Source organism: Epinephelus fuscoguttatus, linkage group LG21, assembly GCF_011397635.1.
Source record: "Epinephelus fuscoguttatus linkage group LG21, E.fuscoguttatus.final_Chr_v1".
Taxonomy (NCBI): domain Eukaryota; kingdom Metazoa; phylum Chordata; class Actinopteri; order Perciformes; family Serranidae; genus Epinephelus; species Epinephelus fuscoguttatus.
In genome coordinates this window covers 7,950,136-7,970,783 of record NC_064772.1, presented here as the reverse complement: position 1 = coordinate 7,970,783, position 20,648 = coordinate 7,950,136, and the positions used below count along the sequence as shown (strand labels likewise).

General features: G+C 40.5%; 1 protein-coding gene across 5 annotated transcripts in view; it reads right to left on the bottom strand.

The window, feature by feature from the left end:
- The window catches only part of LOC125882244 (gamma-aminobutyric acid receptor subunit rho-3-like), a 65,859-nt gene extending 45,540 nt beyond the window's left edge, over nucleotides 1-20,319 (bottom strand). Inside the window, exons 1-3 of one of the 5 annotated variants that reach the window (XM_049566019.1) lie at nucleotides 18,961-18,981; nucleotides 13,057-13,111; nucleotides 11,440-11,533 (exon numbers count right to left, since the gene is read on the bottom strand). Coding sequence is in view for 1 of the 5 variants with exons in the window: in XM_049566023.1 (XP_049421980.1) it covers nucleotides 2,995-3,128 (134 nt within the window). In the remaining 4 variants the exon portion in view is untranslated. Of the gene's footprint in view, nucleotides 1-2,994; nucleotides 3,129-11,439; nucleotides 11,534-13,056; nucleotides 13,163-18,960; nucleotides 19,258-20,215 lie in introns of those variants that run through there. The other 4 variants (XM_049566022.1, XM_049566018.1, XM_049566020.1 and 1 more) reach the window with 4 other exon arrangements.
- Between the last annotated feature and the right edge of the window lie 329 nt (nucleotides 20,320-20,648).

The window sequence follows — 20,648 nt, the reverse complement described above, 5'->3', positions numbered from 1 at the left end:
ATAACTTTACACACATACTTGTTTACCATGCCGAGTGGGGACCCCCCTCCCCTCTCTGCTCCATCAATCTCCAGCCCGCACACTGACTGACAGCGTAGCCGGTAAACAGAGCTCAGCTGTTTATTTAGCCTAGCAATATCTCCGGATTATAGTAGCTGCAATGGACGACTTTGAACGCGATTTTGAAGAGTTTCTTATAGCGGACACAGACCCAGAGCCATACCTGTTTGAGCTGGAGCATACAGATGAGGAACTCCATGTGTTTGATGCTGAGCGAGCGAGAAGAGAGGCTGAATGCACAGAATGGGATTCAGTGCTACTGCTACCATCGTTGGGGAGATATATCGTCAGGAGGAAAAGCGCCGCAGAGAGTGCATCACAAGGAGTGAAGTTGCGTCTTCTTTTCCTCGCAGATGACGGTTCGGGTTCATTCTCTCCTGTTGCGTGGTAAGTGTGGTCCATTTACAAACTTTATAACTAAAAAAACTTCACTACTCTCTATCGACGAACAACTAACACTCTCTGCTGTTTCCTCTTCCTTCTTCCTTCCTTCCGCTGTCTTCGTTGGTTCATTTATACATGCGAAACGCGTTCTCTGGCTGGCTGGATTGTCCGCTCGGTCTGCCATACATACATGGCAGCACAAGATGGCGACCTCTCTAAAGCAAGGCCCTTGCTATATATATAGATATATATAAAAGCATAATTATAAGGCTACGAAAACCAAACTAATTTTATTTTATAGCGATTATACACTTGTATAAACATATTAATGGGTAGAATATTCAGATTCAGATTCAGATTGACAATAAACCATGCCAAATATTACACACTGGCCGTTTAAATGTAGACAGGCACTGAATAGCTGATGCTACATAGAAACTGCAGCTTCCTGTAGTGTTAAAAGACGTCAAGGAGGCATAACTGGATCCTCAAGTTCTGAGCTATTGATTGATCAATATGGTGATGAAAACCCTTTGAGGTTGAATCTAGTCTGCATTTTACATCAATATAAACTGAATAAAGACTTTTAATATAACTTTTGTCTTTGTTCTAACTACTAGTGCCTGACGGGTATCATGATCTGGATTTTTTTTTTACCTTCAAAAGCACCTCACAGTTCTCATTTTACAAATTCAAGGTGCTTGGATTTAATTCTAAAATATACATTTACCTGCCAACGTTTAGTTTTCAAAATACATAAAATATTTTCACTGATAGTCTGTCCTTTGATGCTAAAGGTTGATATTGCCAATGTATCCTTTAACGCTGTGCTTGTGCCATTTGGAGCCAATATGCTGGCTCGCATTATTTTCCCCACCGTGCCCTACATAACAATCCTTCCTACAGGCTTTGCACAGGGCATGGCCACTATACCGGTGGCTGGCAGATATAAAAGGAAACTGTTCAGTCCAACACTGCTTAGATTTGCAGGTGTATATAGATTTTTCCTAGCCTGCTATTTATATAGCTTACAGCAACATTAACTTCACTAGCCTGTCTGCGTTGCCTGTCTGCCTGCATAGAGAGCAGCTGCTCACACACCCCTTGAGTTTGGTTGTGAGTTACCAGTTGCAACCTAATTACCAGAAAAAAAAATATTGGTATTCCACGTTTCTGAACACCATAGATATGTTGCATTTGCACGTTATTATGTAGCAGATACAGTACCTTGAGACTTAAGGATATAATAATGTGGTGAACATGTGGTTATGTTTAGGCATAAAAAACCCTTGGTTATGTTTAGGAAAAGATCATTTTTGGCTTAAAATATCCACTCAATCCTGACTGGAAAAGCAGGGATGTCAGTGAAAAACAACAGCTTTTTGCATTACTGTTCCTGCTGGCAAAAAATACATGTTTGGGGGCTAAAAAGCCACTGGAATAACAGCGATAGATCTCTAAAAATACCCAATGTTTGGTGCCTAAAAGAACCCTGGAAAAAGAGCCAAGGGTCCCTAAAAATCACCCATATTTGGGAACTAAAAATTATGTGGTCTGTAGTGGTCTACACCTTGGCAGGAGTCTCACTTAGGTGTCCACCTCCTGATGACCGTCAGCTCATACACTATATCTCTTTAGAAACAATAATATGTTACCTACGAAATGTACAAATATGACTCATCTGTGTGAAGGTTGTGTTTCATAAACTATGTGGCAACTTTGGGGATGTCAGACAAACATACAAAACATGTGGCTCCGTATATGACAATTATTCATAATAAAATTTGAGAGCCATGCAAGTCATGGGAGTTTCCTGGGAGAATAAAATGGGATGCTACTGGGACATGGCCTTGAAATATAGAAGAAACCTGGGAAAACGGGGAGCGTTGGCAGGTATGCATTATGGTGACAATGAGGTCGCATTTGGACAGTAATGTTCATAACACAAAACAAGCAGAGGGTGCTATTTTCTTGAGAGCTGTCGAGTTGCACTGTGGGTGCAGCATTCTTTTTTTTTTCAAACAAAAAAGAGGAATGCTGCATTGATTTTAATGCTTTTTCTGTAAAACTGTCCATCGTTAGTCCGACAATGGTACAGGAGTGCAACGCTAAATCCCTGAATCAGTTTTTTCATCTAACTCCATTATCGTGACTAAAATTGTATTCATCACATACTTTGGTTTATGGCCAAATACCTGCGAAACTAAAGACATTTCCATCAGCCTCAGGTGTAGTTCATGTTTGCTAATAAGTTAATGCCAACTATGATGGCGTCCACAAACATGACAAGTTAATGCTAAAGTTGCTACGTATCTAATGTTTGTATAAATATGCAAATATGTGCTTATTTACACATGCATATCAACTTCACAGGGTGATAATATATCAGTGTTGTGTTAACAGTTTGCTGCGCTGCCCCCAAGTGGCCAAAAAATGAAGGTTTAAGAAGCACAAACAGTCAGAACAGACAGAGAATATGCTACCAATCGTCTGGATCATCTACTGACTCACTCTGAACTGTGATAAATGTGTGTGATCAGTGTGTCTCACCCTCCAAACTTGAACTTGCTGTTCTCCCCAAGGAACACCTCCTTGTGCTTCCTGCGTCCGGAATTGCGGCCGCCAGTCACTGTGGTGATGAGGCTGGCGACAAGAGCCAGGCAAGTCAACACATCCACCTTCATTTTTCACAGGTTTCCCTGCCACAACTGACACAATGCCAACATCGCTGGCCACAACCACTCCACCAGCTCCACCAGTTCCACTGTCCACACCACCCTGCAGACTAACGCTGGTGGTTTTGGTCAAACATCCCACTGTGGCTGGAAGTTTCCTCAACCAGAAAGCTCCAAGACAAAGACATGATTTCCAAAACAAAGGAAATGCATGAGTGCAGTGTTCTCCTAAATGTTTCTACATGTATCTTTACATGCATGTATCTCTGCAGCAGGTGTTTGTGCAGCCCCTCCAGCTGAACATTCCGGCTGCGATGATCTCCAGGAATCTTCTGCTGCTTTCCCCCCGGCTTCATTCACTCCTCCTCTTGCTCGCACCGTCTGTCTCTGTCTGTTTTATCTGCAGTTTTTTTGTGGATCTTTCTATCTCTGATTAAAATCGATATGAATCTATTCCTCGCGGCGATAGAGGAATGACACTAATTCCACTCTAATCCTCTTATCTACAGCCACAGCAATCTTTCACTAACCTACAAACAGTCACACACACACACACTCAAACACCCATCAGTAATCAGGATTTTCTCAGCAGGACAATAAAAAAACAGGCACCTGGTGTGATTATATGGATTATATGAGGTTAGTGCACACCTCCACATTTTGTGTGTGTGTGTGTGTGTGCGTGTGTGGAGAGGGGTTATGTGTGTGAAAATGAATCACGGGATTGAAAGCAGCTCAAACAACAAAAGGTCGTCAAGATCGGCCGAGGTTTAATCCGAGCTGGAGTGGAGCGAGAGCTGCGTCTAATCCAGCCTCACCTACAGCTCCTTCTTCAGTTTACACCTCTGGAAGACATAATCCCACTCTCTCACACACACACACACACACACACACACACACACACACACACGCACGCACAAGTATCAACACGCATGCATGCACAGCCTAAAGAGCCGTGCAGCTGCATAAAAACACATGCAAATTCAGTTTTAGATGTTTGGTGTGTGAGTTTGAGGAATTTCTTCCTTTGCAGTTTACTATGTGTGGCACCAGAGTTGTTGAAATTAAAGGAACAGTTCACCCAAAAACACAATATAAATTGTATATAGTACTCATCTCCTATGGCTCTCTGTGGTCCCAGAAAATGTTTTCTATCAAATGGGGTTAGGGAGAGCGGAGAGCCTGGAAAATAAAAGCATATCAGTGCAAACGGACTTTGACAGAGTTCGAATAAAAGACAGATCAAAAAGACGTCAAAGAACTCTGTGAAAATCCAGAAAAAAATGTTGACATTGTACGTTTCGTCAAACCATGGATACATTTGTACATTATTATGTAGTGGATACACTGAAACTTTACATTTTCTTATGTTTCATCAACACTGTGGTTAATGTGTGGTTATGTTTAGGCACAAAAAACACTTTGTTATGGTAAGGAAAAGATCATGTTTTGACTTAAAATACCTGGTTTTGGGGACACAATCTCCACTGAATATCTCCCAATATCTCAGCAAAATAACAACCATTTTTTCTGGCACTATCCTGAGAAATCCCAGGAAATGCAGTGATGTCTCTGTCAAAAACAACTGCTTGTTGTGCCACTATCCCTGTGGGAGAAAACAGCAATGGGTTGCTAAAAAAATTGCAACATTAGTGTCTGTAAAGCTGCTGGAAACACAGCACTGACTTGCTAAAAAAACAACTGATTTTGTTGTCAGTTGGTCTTGAACAGCCAACATTTTCTTCTAGTGACTGGACTGACAGCATTATCCAAGTGTCTTTTTGTGGGTTCATGGAACTCCAAACACAACTATTCCATTAAATTACTGTTACACAGAGCATTACCCTGAAGGAATTTTTTTAGGATTATTGTTTTAAGGGATTTGCCTTTATTACTGGACAGCTGGAGAGAGACAGTAAAGGGGGAGAGAGAATGGGGATAACATGCAGCAAAGAACCACAGGTTGGAACTGAACCTGCACCGCTGCAAAGAACTTAGCCTATATGGGGTGCACGCTCTACCTGCTGAGCGAGAGGTTGCCCTATGAAGGAATCTGTTGTGCCCACAAATACATACAAGACACTTGGATACTACTGTGGAAGCATAACAAAGCATACATTGGAAATACTCAGGTAAAGAACAAGTACCTCAAAATTGGACTTCAAGGTACAGACTGCAGATTGCAACAACTTGAAACGTGTTCATTGTTCTGGAGGGTTGTACTGGAAGCTGAATTATCTACAGACGTCTCTTCCTCTCCAAAACAAACAGACCTGCTGATTTAAACAGGTAAAAACACTGAATAAAACAGTTTCATGGTGAAAATCAATGTTTCTTCTGACCTAATTAGCATGTCGCAGACGGGCCGCCAGTCTGGCACCTACAAATATGTGCTCACCCTTCTGATCCAGAAGTTCAGAAGGCTTTTTACTACAGGCCCAATTACCTGCAGAGGTCTCTTCCTCTCCAACACATATTGACCAGGTGATTTAAACAGGTAAAAACACTGAATATAGCAGTTTTGTGTTAAAAAAAATCAGTGTCTTTCTGACACTCTTGTCGCAGAGGGGCTGCTAACTGTGTCCAACTCGAAAATGCAAATGGCCTTACCTAAAGACAGTGTTTGGTTTGTTTGTTCTGGGCTACTGTAGAAACATGGCGGTGAAGCATTGCAATCTCCACAGACAAGGACCTAATCCCTATGTAGATATAAACGTCTCATGCTAAGGACGCATTCACACTGGCGCTATTTGGTCCGCCTTAAATGAACAATGGTCTGCTTCCACAGATAGTTCAGTTCGTTTGGAGTGGTGTGAATGCTCATTCGAACTCTGGTGCGGACCAAATGAGCAAACCCTGGTCCACTTGAAAACTGGGGGTCTTGGTTCACTTGCAAGTGAACTCTGGCGCTGTTCACTTACAGGGGGAAATGCAAACGGACTATCCAGCAAACCACAGAGAGGAAGTGAACCACAGAGAGGAAGTGAACCAAAGAGAGGAAGTGACGTAGAGTGCAGTGCATTTTGGGTACGAAAAAAACAAAGCCAAAAGCACGAACCGGGAGAAGCAGAGCTAAAAAAAAAAAGAAAATGTTAGAAAATGTCTCTCTCCAGACGTGGAGCAGTGAGGAGGTGCAGGCAAATTTGGTGTTGCTCCATTGTTTTTGTGGTGACCAAGCCAGCTGAATTGGATGGATATCCATTTTTTTTTAGGTCCTGGCCGGGTTTTCTTCTTCCCCATGCTTTTTTTCTTCCTGATCAGGGTTGTTTCAGGCAATACTGCCCCCAAACAAGCAGCTGTTGTAACTGCGTGACGTTGTCCAGGTAGTTTGGTCCGCTTTAAAGAGTGCAGTGTGAAAGTGAACAGAACCAAATTAAAGCGTAAAATTTTTCGGCATTCCCCTCCCAATGTAACCGAGTGCCCTGGACTATCCTGGTGTGAATGCGCCCTAACGTAACGAGTACGCAAGGATTTTTATTTTCAAGTGATTACACACTAAAGAAAAGATACCTATTATATTACGCTCCATTTTTGCCAATATATCCTGCATCCTAAATCCTACACACTGGACCTTTAAGGACAGCTGAACTAAAGTAGAGCAAACATACTTTTCACCATTGTGAAGCAGAACACATCAAAAAATCCTCACTGCATATTACAAACAAAATCACATTAATCAAATTACAACAAACCCTTTGAACACTGGTGTCAACTCTGCCTCCTTCTGAAATTTCTTTTGGTCTACTGATGGCTCTTCTTTATCTATATACTTTCAGCTTCTGCCTGTTCTAAACAGTGGAAACAATCACTATGTTATCTCATTTGATTCGGAGATTACAGCTGCACTATGTCACGCTTATCAGAGATTGTCATAATGATACAATAAAAGATAAAAGGTGAAAGTCCATTCCCTCCCTCTTCACCACCACTTACTGTAGAGGCCTTTCTTTAACCTGAGGAACTTCCTGTAACCCCCAACCACAAGATCAGACTGGTTTAACTGGTGTCCAGGTGTGAGTGTGAGTAAGGGTTAGGGTTAACTGTGGCACGGCTTCCCTGAAAAAGAGAACAGTGTACTCAGTGAAACTTTCCCAGAAAAAATAAAGGTTACTCATCTACATCTGGGATTGTTTGACTGTCTCATTTATGCTGAACCTAATGATGACTAAATAATGACTAAGAGGACACACGTCACGTCGCCTCATGCTAAAAGATAAAGATGTGAACTGTGTCTCATTTGATACAGCTATTTATTTGTTACTGTAAGTCTCATTTAAGCCTCTGAAAAGTGAAAATGAACAGAGGATACAAGCCAATCCTTTTATTGTGTAAGCAGGTGTTGAGGTGTTGGCTGCCTGGCATACAGCACATAGCACACGGTACACAGCATGCACTAAAACAGCTCTGCACTTTTAAAGCAACCCCACTGACATTTGATTGAGCTGCAGAGGAAACACTGACTCCTATGGAGGGTCTCATGTTTGTGTTTGTGTGTGTGTTTGTCAGTTTGCCAATCACAACCAAACTCCACCCATTCAGAGGGTGTGTGTGGAGTGGCCTTACTCTCTCTGTAGTGCCTTGTGTGTGGTGAAATGATTGTGCAGTGGAGTGTATGTGTGTTAGCTGCCTTTTCTCTAAATAACCTGTTGATCCAGTCAAGCTGACACTCACTCAGCCTCAGGAGGCAACACGCTCTTCTTCCTTCTCTTTTTTCCTGGATTTCATCTGAACTGGAGCTCCAGCTGAGTCACTGTAAGTGTTTTCTCAGCTTTCACTCTCATTTCCCAGCATGTCACTGACAGATGGCACCAATTTCAGCTCTGTCTGTTGTATCAGGTTGTTAAAAAAGTGACTTTTTGTACTTCACAAGAGAAATTTTACTGTGGATGTCCAGGAGCTTCTGTAAGTTTTTGCCTTTTCTGTCTTTTATTTCATACATACAACAGTTTTGTTTTACCAGAAACTAAAACTTCTACTATTACACCTAGGGATGATATTAATAAGGACACTAATTAAAGACACTTGTATGAGCAATTTAAGGTGTAGAAGGGTTATATTTCTATAAGAAGGTCATTAATAACATTTAGAAGAGCAGGGCTGTGATGAAGCTTTAAAGCTGCTTCTAAAAATATACATGTCATTCATAAAAGTAATCAGCTGCTTCAAGAGGAGCTGAACTGCTCCTGTTGTCAGATAAACTCAGAGTGCACCTCAGATCAAAGAGCAAATTTTAAACAGGGGTGTTTCAGGGTCCTCAGCCAGAAAACTTTGAGCATGAAACACTTAATATTCTGCATTCTGGTGAATCTTTACACACCAATGTGTGCCTTTTCTGCATCGATTCATGGTTAAATTTTGTCAAGTCCTCTGCTACTTTGAGAGGACTTGACATCTACACCTATGTTTATATGACAAAGAAAAAGAGTATCATTATGTTTTCTGCTGTTCCTTTTTACTGGAAACTGTGAAATACTTTGTTTAGTGACTTATTTAGAGACTGAGTTGGTTGTTGATATACAAAACAACAAAGTGAAGTTTAAGAGAGGGAAAAAAGAATAAAAAGGATAAACTGCAAGTTTGTAGCATTTATTGTCTGTCTTTTGGCACAATGTATAAGATCATCTGTGAATAAATACACTGTGTGCATTTTGAAAGTATAGAGACATATATATAATGTTGAGGCTGATGTTTGTGGCCGTCAGTTTTGTGTATGTGTTGACTTACATGGAATAAGGTGATTTTAACTTTAATGTGTGTTTTAGGCAGCACCTAAGGTCAAAACTTATTGTCTTAATACCTTACTTAGTGTCTTAGTAACTTTAATTAGTGTGTTATTGATACAGGAAAAGGTGTTAAAAAGAGTATGTTTTAGATGCAGCACAGTGAGTCCCTGCACACACTTTCAGATTTGATTTTATTCTACTTCAGGTTACTTGTGCTGTTTGCGTTTTAATATTACGCACATCAAGTTTAAGTGTATTGAAATGTGCTCTGACCTTAGATGACCCTGAGAGGTTGATTCTTTTTCGGCTGTTGTTAGTGTGTCCCTGCACGACTTTTCATGATTTATTGTTGCATCTTCTCGTATTTGAATCAAATGTATTCTTCTGTGCATTTTACCTGCTGCTTGCGTTCATTTATCAAAGCACCTTGAATTTGAGATAAACTGAGACTGCAGGGCAAAGACTTTTTGATAGTGTTGTAGTACCACTAATAAATGTGTTATTTATACAGAATACAGAGTTTAGAAGTGTTAGTGTGTATTTAAGAGGCAGAAGAGTGAGTAAAATGAGCCACATGGAGTTTAAGATAGGGATGTGAGTGCACCTGAGGTCAAAGAGTTACTGTCAGTGTCTTGATTATGGGCAGCACAGCCATAACCCTTTTCCACCAAATTAGCTCTGGTTTTTGGACTGGTTCATTTCAGGACTCTTGGAAACTTGAAAACTGCTTTGTAGTGTACCAGCCCGTGTTTCCACCAGCTTCAATTATAACCACTGTAATCAGGGATGTGTTATCAAAGAAGGACATTGCACAATGCACAACAGGAGTAAACAATAGTAGCAAGATGGCAGGTCGCAATGATTCAATCAATCAAACATTTTGCTGTTACAGATATTAGTTTCAGAAAATCTGGAACTAATGAGGTCAAGAGTTGTGAGTTGTTAGTGTCTTATTAACTCTAACAACAACATTACTAGTATAAAGGGTATGTTTTAGAGGCAGCCCAGTGTGTCCCTGCACACAACCCAGTCCCCAGAATAAATGCTGGCATTGTACATTCCTGCAAACCACATACCAATATGTTACATTTGCACAGTATAATGTTGGGTAGGTTTAAGCACAAAAATCACTTGGTTTTGGTTATGAAAAGATCATGTTTCGACTTAAAACACTCAGTCTTGTGTCACAATCCCTGTTGGAAATACTGTCTCCAACTAAAAACACTGTAATAAATGTGCTTAGGGAGTAAAACTGCCTCACCTGACCTTATTTGACCCCGAGACAGTGATAGTGTTTTAGCTGATGTTCTCTCTGTCAAAAGATTACTCATTTGGGATAAGAGTAATTTATTGATTTCTACAGAATCCTGAACATCTGCACTGGTCCCTTTACCTGAGACTTTTATCAGTGCATTCCAAAGCTTTCTTCTTTTTGTTTCAGCTACAAAAATAGACAAAAAGTCATTCATCAGCTTTTGAGAAAAACTGACGAACTTGTTTTGTGGCAGGCTACAAGCAAAGACAAAAGTCATTACTCATCTATAGTGTGCTTTGGCTCAGCCTTTGCTGCACTTTTGCCTCATTACCAAGAGGAAATATTTGGAAAAAATCCAAGTGTATGCCCTTCTTCTTCTTCTTCATGAGCAGTAATTATGAGATAATGTGCTTCTCCTGTACTGTATAACACTTAAAAGGAGAATTGTCTTCAGCTGTAATGCAGGAAGGATCCAAAGTAAACACAAAAAGACTCTGACAATGTGAGCGGCTGCACGCCCGGTTCAGGTCCAGCCAACAAACGTCACAACACTTCATCATCGTGAAACTCATTTTCTGTGCTTCAAACATGCTCTACAGTAGTAAACTTCCTTAACCTCTAAATCTGACTGACCGCTTTATCAGAGGCCAGATATACTTCACACTTCACCACGCTCTTTGATGTGTGGTACCAAGTTCACCTGTGTTTGTTTTGGAGAGTTAAGATAGTGTTGAGATAATGTGAGAGGAATTTATTGTGCGTGAGCTGCAGATGCATCCTCTTCCTTTTAACTTATCAAAGCAATCTAGAGATAAAAAGAAGGGCTCGATACAGAGGATAAGATATAACAGAAAGGAATGACAGAGGAGAAAAGAGAGGTTTGTGATGGATGAAAGACCGCAAGGCTTCAGCTGCAAATCTCACTTTTATTTTTGTTGTGTTGGTGATGAAAAGCCAAATCCTTACTGCTCGTCAGAGGATCAGACCTGAATTCTTTTCAGAAAGGTGCACATGTGCTGACACGTTTTACACTTTATATTCTCCTGCATCCATTCCATCAGCAATGTGCCTCTAACTATGCTCCTTCTCTTCCTTTTTCCCTGTGTGTGTGTGTGTGTGTGTATGTGTGTGTGTGTGTGTGTGTGTGTGTGTGTGTGTGTGTTGCCAAACCACCCAGAAAGATCCAAGAAAAAACCTGCTGGAGGGGGAAAAAAAGGAGTGGAAACCCTTGCCTGAAATCGCCACCGTGGAAGAAGCATGGACTGAAGACCTGTCTGCATGTGCGCCTGTCTGAGTCATATATGCGTGTTAGCTGAAAGGAAATCATGTCAGCGTTACACACCTGGGCCTGTGTCCTCCTCTGGATCAGCGTTGCCACGCAGGACAAAACCCCAGGTAAGACACAAACACCTCTTTGTCCAGTGGCTCCAACTGACCTGTAAGCAGGACAATGACCGCAGGGTTTAAAAGGGTTTCTTTACACAACCTGATACACAGAATCCAGTTTGTAGAAGAAAATACAATAATCTCTACATCTTAAAGTTACAACAATGTTGGAATTTTCTTTCTGCAATGTGTGAGCTGTCCCATATTCAGATGGCTTATTCAAACTTGTTCCCCCCTCATTAAATGGTGACGTCAGGTATGAACTCAGGATGGAAATATTTTCCCACCACAGCAAGTGAAGGAGCTGGACAAGGAAATGTCTGTCTGGTCTCATTTTCACAGCTCTGACCATCATTCCTGACAGTTAATTTCACTGCTGAGATCAAGAACACAAAGAAAAAAAGGAAACTTTCAAATGCAAAGAAATAAAGATGTCAAAGAAAACAGAGCTGCAAATCTTCTTCACACCATTAAGTGCCTGTTTTTGTGCACGTACCCAGCATATAAAAGCTGCTGCAATTGCAGCTCCCCTCTCTTTTTTTCCTCAGTTTAACCACTGAATCTAAAGCACATAGCATCCTCTACATAGAAAACCTACATGCATAGGTGTAGATTTCTGGGGGGGGACAGGGGGCACGCCCCCTCAATATTTAGAGCATGTGCGTTCGTCCCTAACAGAAACATTAGGATTTTATTTTGACACTAATTAGACTTTTACACAATAAATTGATTCAGAAAAAGATAAATTGGTGCATAAAAATCACCACAATGCAGGAAATGAAGTATTTGATGGTCAAAAGTTTCTGGCGGAGGACCCTCAAACTCCCTGTTTAATGTGTCACCCCTAATGTTGAAACAAAACCTATGCCCTTGTCTGCGTGGATAGAGTTATAGAGTTTAGAGAAAGTTATGTCAAGGAAATAACCATTTATAGCAAACACTTAAAAACAGGCTGAAAGAGAGGCTGTTTGAGATAGGATTCTGTGGGAGAACAAACCCCTGTATTAAACACACATCACTGTGAAACCAAAAACATGAAGTCCTGGTTAGACTAGAGGAGTCATGGTTTATAAGACGTGTTGTCTGACCACTGAAAGAAAAAAAAGTGATGTTACAGTTGTTCGAAACAGCCACAATTGAAAGCATGAGTGAAATGCTGTCTGTCATAGAGTTTACACGCACAATTATCCTGAGATAGTTGTTGCACATGTAAACATCATGTTCTGATTTCAGAAACCTTGATAAGATCTTATCAGGTTCTTGAGAAACTTGAATATGCTGCAGTACCTGGAGTACTCCGATAGAAACTAGGATACTGTGGCTTTTAAACACCTCCAGCAATCAAGGCACACCTGCAGATGATGATCAGAAACCTGGATACTGTTATGATAATGTATACAGAGATATGAATAACCACGTTTTTTATGTTCCATGGAAACACCATAAGCGACTAAGATCAAAATCTAAAGGCCTGCTTGTATGGGACTAGTATTATCGGAGGACCTTATTTGACCACATCTGTATTTCATGGGACACATTCACACGGGATAAGCAAAATCTGTATTTTACTCACATCTATGACATTATCCCCCAAATATGACCTCAAGGCTCTGCGTGACATCAGCTTCCTGAATGACATGAGAAAAGGCATTGGAAGGGCAAAGAGACACATAATTTAATTGCTGTATGAGGTGGGTCTCCATGCTGTGTTGCCAGATAACCCTCTTGAATTTGTACCCAAAATGCTGTCAAAATGTTCCTTTAGAACTGCCTATGCAGTCTCCATAATTATCGATGGGGAAAGAGGCAGGAAAAAAAGGCGCGGAGAAAACCTTGAAAAAAGAAAAATACAACATCAAATCACTGAGATGCAGATTTTCACAGGACTAATATTATCACACAACATCTATGTTTGGCCAAATATGGTAGACAATTTGAAATTTGTGGAATTTTTACTTAACAAATTATGGAAATGCAGTTTTTCATGGGATTACGATCACAGACAACCTCTGGCCACTAGAGTTCCCCAGGTGAGGCATAGGGCTTAACGCCCTACTTGCACGAGACTGGTTCTATCTGGAGACCTCTGGTCGTTTGTAATGATTGAAGAGGTCAACTGTGATCCTAATCCTGTGTCAATCTGCCATTTCTGTAATTTGTCAAGTAAAAAACGCAGAGGTCATGTGATAATATTAGTCCCCTGTGAATCGGCATCTCTGTGCTTTAGGGTCTTACTTAGGGTTTTCTGTTTTCGCTGCGAGTTTCTGCCTCTTTCCTGGGTGAGAATTATGTAGACTGCCTTTGAAATTACAAATAAAAGTTTGACAGCATTTTGTGGACAGAAACTTCATCGTGCCACACAGCACAGGGATCCATTTGCAGAAAGAGCAAGCTCAAATCAATCAGATGAGCAAAATCCTGAAAGATGATAAAATAAATGACGTGACGTTGTGCAACATAATCAGTTCTGTTCGTTAAACCCACGTTTAAATGAAAAAAGGAGGTTAATACTGTACATCACCGCTAGTGGTGCTGCATAGTGTTTCTGTGCTGCGTAAAGTTTAGTTACAAGTGATTGTGTGCATCATGTAAGAGGAGTAATGAAAATATCAATAACAATAAACTTTATATATATAGCAACTTTCATACACGAAATTCAGCACAAAGTGTAATTATGACATAATGGACATAAATTAGTGAATTGGTGATTAAAGTGAACAGCTTCCTTTGTAAAATATTTAGCGAGCTAGCTTCGCTGATATCTATGGGTGGTGCGTTTCATAGCTTTGGGGTGTAATTGACAAAGGGTGCATCCCCAAACGTTTTCCATCTCTAGCTGGAAACCTCAAATAAACGTAAGTAAGAGGAAAAATGTAAGAGGAAACCAGTGCAGAGCGGGTGAAACTGGCCTGATGTGACTCTCTCCTCTTGGTTCTGGTTAATAGCCGAGCTGCAGAGTTTTGAATGAGCGGAAGTCAAATTGGCATTAAATAAAGGCATGGATCAATTTTCAGCATCTTTTTCATTAAGAAATTGTTGTACCTTGGCTATGTGTCTGAGCTGGAAAAACCATGTTTTCGTCACCTTGTTAATGTGGGACTTGAAACTTAGATCTGAATCAAGGATCACGCCAAGACTTGTAACTTCGGATTTCATCCAGGGTTTAAATTCCCCAGATTATTAACAGCATTTCTCTTTTTGTTCTAGGGCTGACAAGCATGATTTGAGTTTTGTCTTTATTTAATTTTAAGAAATTATTGCTCATCCATTATTTTATTGACAAAAGACAGGTAGTAATGGAGTTTATGGCTGCAGCATTGTTTGGGTCAGCAGAGAGAGATCATTGTGTTCTCTAATGATGTCACCAAGTGGCAGCATGTACAGTGAGAATAATAATGGACCAAAGCAGCTCCCTTGTGCAACCCCAGAACAGAGGTCATGTTTCTCAGACACATGATCTCCAAGACTGACGTGAAACTTCCTCCCTTTAATATATGGATAAAATACAGACTCAGTTTATACCATGCATATGTGCTGCATGAAACACCGACATGAGAGAGGTAATTTCTAAATCCCATGAGGTCCCCAGGTACACTAATCGTGCGCGAATGGGGCTTAGGCTTAAAAACAGGATAGTAATGCAAGAGGGAGGAGAGGCGATATTGTTTCAATATGGGGATGAAAGCACACATTTCCAGTCTCTCCTGGAAAACATTCATAGTATTGCATTTGGTTGTTTACATGCAAAGTTACAGAAATAATTGTGTGACTAATGATAAAAAAAAGCGCTGCGAGAGAATTTCAAAGCAAAGTCACTGCGTAAAGTGTGCACAATTGTTGGATTGCAATTTGCGGAAAAATACAGAAAATGTCAGCCATCAGAAACACAAACTGCTCCTTACAACAGTTTACAGTGCAATACACTACTTAACTGTACTAGCACATAGGTCCAACCGAAACGTCTGGTAATGCATTTCTCTTAATCTTTGTTGGCAGGAGAATGAACTTTTGTTAGGGACATGTCTTTTGATGCCGTTATCATTGAAAACAATGTTGAAAGGTTTTGTTCGAGGTTTGGAAGGTTATCCAGATTGCGCAATCACTAGTTTTGTAATCTCACTTGTAAGGACTCATTTGAGTATTTATCAGCTAAAGTACATAGCTGGATTGAATTCAAGTGTTTATTGTGATTAATAAAAGCGTGTGTGACGTTAATGTTTCACATTCTGTTGGCTACCTTATAGAAGCCATGTTTACTCAGTAGGCTGTTCAAAACCTTTCTGCAAGGGCATGAAATGTCACGTTACTGTGTGACAGGTGCAGACTGTCACCTGGCTGTCAGGCAAGTAAACCGGTCTGCTGCTGACATCGTGAAAGTGTGAGTCAGAGGTCTGAGTCATTACAGAGCTGTGATTTACAAGAAGAATGTCAACATGAGCTAGCAGCTCCAGTCATAACACAGTCAGAGATGGCAGAAGTTGCTGGAAGAGCCACGCAGGTGATAAAGCAACAATGAAACTCTCCAGTCAGTCATCCGTTGTCACGCGAATAACTGTCATGCACCACTCATGCAAACACATATGGAGTGCACACAAAGAAACAAACAATAACATCGAAGTCTTTGGCACAAAACCAACAATCTGATTGCAGTTTTGGCTCACTCGCCTTTCAACCATCATCCTGAAACAACCTGTCAGAGAAACAGGAGGACGGCGGCTGAGGTGAGCTACTTGCTACTTGTTGGATTTTTCTGTGGGAATAATCTCAGTAGTTGAGTTAATTCAGCATTGTTATTTGTGGGATCAAAAAGGCTCCCATAAATGTCGCAAGCAGATGTTTCAGGCCTATGACAGCTGGGAGAAAGCACACTCTTGTTGTGAAAGTATTGAGGAACAGTCATTCCATGTCAAATCAGATGTGGATACAGTGTTTTTCCAACAAACTATTTTTAGCAGGAAATATGTGTTGTTATGTATGTTTCTATTATGTATAGTTTTATTTCTATTAATATTTATGATTTGCATTTATCAGTGCTCCTTAAGGCTTCACCTGTTTAAATCTGAATGAACAAATGAAGTTATTTCAGCCTTCAAAAAAGCTCAATAGTCAGGAAAGTTTGTACACTTGAATCTGCGATGGAAATGAATACGTCTTTATAACTCAGTCCATTAAACACAAGCCAAGTTGCCAATACTGTACAGTACTATTACTATTCTGACGATATTTCATATATCTGTTACATCATCTGTTTTCAATCAGTCTAGTTTCCCAAGAATAAGATTTTTTTCGTGTAATGAGTTATGCCTCTGCAATCTATTAACCACGGCCCACATCCACCCTGGCTGTGTGGCAATAAAGGGAAGTTGAGGGTGAATAATTCTCATCAGATGTCACTTCAGTTCTGGAGGTGTTTTTCCACATTCTGTACATCCCCTACCAAAGTTTTCTTTAATCCTCAATGTTACGCATTTTCTTTGAAATGTTGGACTCTCCCGGATGATGCAACAATCATGTAGATTTATTTCATGCATACCAGTTCTATTGTTTCTGAGAAATAATTTATGTCTGTCATTTTGCCATGTCATGGCTCTAAAAACAGCTATACCCATAGGCCTCTGTTGCTGTTGATGGATCAGGTTGTAGGCAGAAGTAGTAAAGCAACGATGACTGCAGTGGGACTTCATTTGCAAACCTGAGTGCAACACTGTGATGTTTGTAAAGGATTTCATTTTTTTTTTTTTAGATAACCTTTGCCAAGAAATCTGTCCAGGAGATTCTGCAGAACAGGCCTTATGTTGAAAATTTGTCATCAAATGTCATTAAAACCTAAACTTTTCAATTTAATGTCATCCAGTTTTGACAAACAGCTGTAAATCTGCTCTGTTCGGTTGTTTTAGCAGCTGCTACAACAAACTGAGACTTTGGGGAAAGTTAAAGTCACAAGCCTCGGCTCTGACTTCACTTTCCTAAATTCATTAATTTATTAATTTTTCATAACCGTTTATCTTGTTAGGGGTTGCATGGGGGCTGGAGCCCATCCCAGCTGACATTGGGCAAGAGACTGGGTATAACCTGGACAGGTTGCCAGACTATCAAAGGGCTGACACATAGAGACAGACAACCATTCACACTAGGGCTGCACAGAATTGGAAAAAACTGACTTTTTTTTTGTTTTGCAATATATATTGCGATATTAAAAAATCCAAGAATTTTCACCAGATGAATTAAAGAAAGAAAATAAAAAAATAGCGGCAGGACTTTTACTCACCACCAGTGCAGAGGCTACGTTCGCGTACGGTACTTTAAATGGAGCTCCTGCCATCTGCTGACGCTTTTTAGGTGACTGCAACAACATTTCAGCTGGCATATGAACAGACACAGTGACTGAAATAATAGTAAAAGTAATAAAAGACATAGAGGCGAAGAGCAAAGAGCTCTCTTCAGAGCTGCTTTTCTGAAGCAAAACAAAAGTTTACATGTTCTAAAAAAAGAGAAAACATCGCATGTCCTGCCTTGACACAGAAGGGCTCCACCACCCTGGAGTTCAATCCCCCCACCCTGGGTTCAAACCAGGAACCCTCTTGCTGTGAGGTGACAATGCAAACCAATGTACCACCTTGCCACCTATATTTGCATTATTATTAAATCCTTATGTTTCCATCTCATTCTGAGTGTCTTGCCAACAAAGACCAATCACAAACAGCTTAAGACGAACGAGCGATCTGCCTACACAAGGTCGATGATGAGCAACAAACGTCACAGAGATAGACATCACAGAGTGTTAAAATAATAAGCTGGCAAGAAGAGGCCCGTCAAAGGAATCAGAGCGGTAGCACTGTCAAAATGCTATGTCGTTGAATCTGTGAACAAAATGCAGTGGGAAGCTGCTGAATTTGTTTTAGTTCAAAAGATAAAGCTGGGACAGGTGTTGTGCCCTTAAACAAGGGGAAAAGTGACGGGAGAAGAATGAATGTGACACACATGCAGCTCTCGCCTTCACTCGTCTGTAATGAGTTTTAAATTTCAACATAGCAAATACAATATACACATATTAGGCATAATCACACCCAGCTTCGGGACCACAGTAACCATGTCTAGCGTACATTTTTTATCATATTCTAAATTATCTAAATTATCTTTTTAACACAAACTATTACATTGCCATGAAATTATGATACATGTTTTTAACCTCTTAACTTATCTTGCTGCTAACAAAAATCTAACTTGGACAAGTGAAAGAGTAAGCACATAAACTACACAGTACAAATATGAATTAATGAAATTATAAACAGTCTAACCCTCTGACGTAGCCACGAGGTACCTAGCCGCTTAGCTTAAACATCATTTGCATTAGCCATACACAACTTCTAAAACACTTAATAAAACTATTTCTACTTTCATATGAAACCACAGTCACATAGAGGAAACTCTTATCAACACATTAACAAGTTTACAGTGCTTTGTGTACGATATTTACCTTAAACAAGGGGAATAGTGATGGGAGATGAATGAGTGTGACACACATGCAGCTCTCGCCTTCACTCGTCTGTAATAAATGAGGAAGAGAGATGCGCGCTCCCCCTACTGAATCCCCGAGACATTACTAACAGAGCAGCGAACAATTAACCCACACAGACGTCTGTACTCCTCTTTGAAACACAATATTATTAGTAATCAATATTAACACATTCACAATCAAAAATGAAACTAAAACCAAATACTGTCAGAATGACGTACAAACAATTATGAGGCATGGATCAATATAAATGAATAATACCCAAATGAGCGACTAGTCATGTCTGCAATATCACTTGTTACACAGGCAGTTTCATTTTGTTGTCACTGTGCAAAAAATGCCCCCAAAACTTTGAGCATATCTTAATTTAACCAGACTAAGAGAACACAGTCTTCCTGGCTCTGTTTTTAGGCTTTAGAATATCCAGCCTGTGATTGGAGACTTTAGCTAATCACAGGTCATTTCACAGAGAGCGCGTTCCAATTGGCTGTTCTACAAATGCAGATGTGCATGGATGCCCCTTCTGTTGCTGCCATTAAACAAGTTAGAAAAGGTGCTGCCGCTGGCCACTAACCTGCTGTGACACCCAACATTTGCAGGTTTGCGCTGGCCAAATTCAAGTTGCTACAGCTACCCACTGAAGCTCTGAAGTGAGGCGACAAGATCATGGGATGGCTAGCTCTCTAACTCTAACTCTTGACTTAAATAAATGAAAATATGGGAAACACTGTATACAGTGCATGGAAATGCTTGTGGACGTGTTTTGGGAGGGGTTTAGGAGATAGAGGGGGGAGCTGCAGGAGTAGGGGGGTATTTTCAAATTCTGATGGTCTTTTGCCCTTTTTTTGTCCACAGTAGATTCATCACTTAGCCTACAGCTTCCAGTTTACAGATTGTGAATAACAAAAAAGAAGTTTGATGCTTTCTTGTACAGTGTTACCTAACTACAAGGCTGGATTACCACCTGGTCAAAGCAGCAAACAGGGCCACAAACACAGTTCCCATGGTCACAGCAACCACCAACATCACCATCATGAGGTTGGATGACAGCAAGAGGCTTACAGTACAACAACCTCAGAAACCTGTGCCACTCTACTGATATAACAAAAAAAAATTAATTTATTTTTCAATTTTTTTAAAAATTTAATTTAAAGTTTAATTCAAAACACATCTTAAAGTTAACACAAATCTCTAGTCTAACATCATAGTATCTCACCTGAACTCATTTTGTCTTGTTTCAGACATCGTTGTGACATGCTTTGTTTCCGAGGAGTGTGTGCTCCCCTGCAGTTTCCAGCCGGGCAGCGAGGAGACCATTGAGTGGTTCAGACAGGACGTGGTGGTGTACAAGTTCAAGCGAGAAAATGATGACGAGGATGACAGCGATGATGACAGCAGCGAAGAGCACTTTGAGCATGAGCGGCTCGCTGGCCGCGCCTCAGTTTTCCCACACTTGATATCCCGTGGCAATGCCACACTGATCCTCAGGGGGAGCGTTCTGAAGGACAGAGGAACATACAGGTGTCATGTGCACACCTCAAAGGGCGAACACAATGCGAAGGTCATTGTGAAGGTGGAAGGTGAGTTTACACAAAAGGTTAGAGGTGAAAGCACTTTACACTGAACAGGTCTCGAGAAATTTACACAAA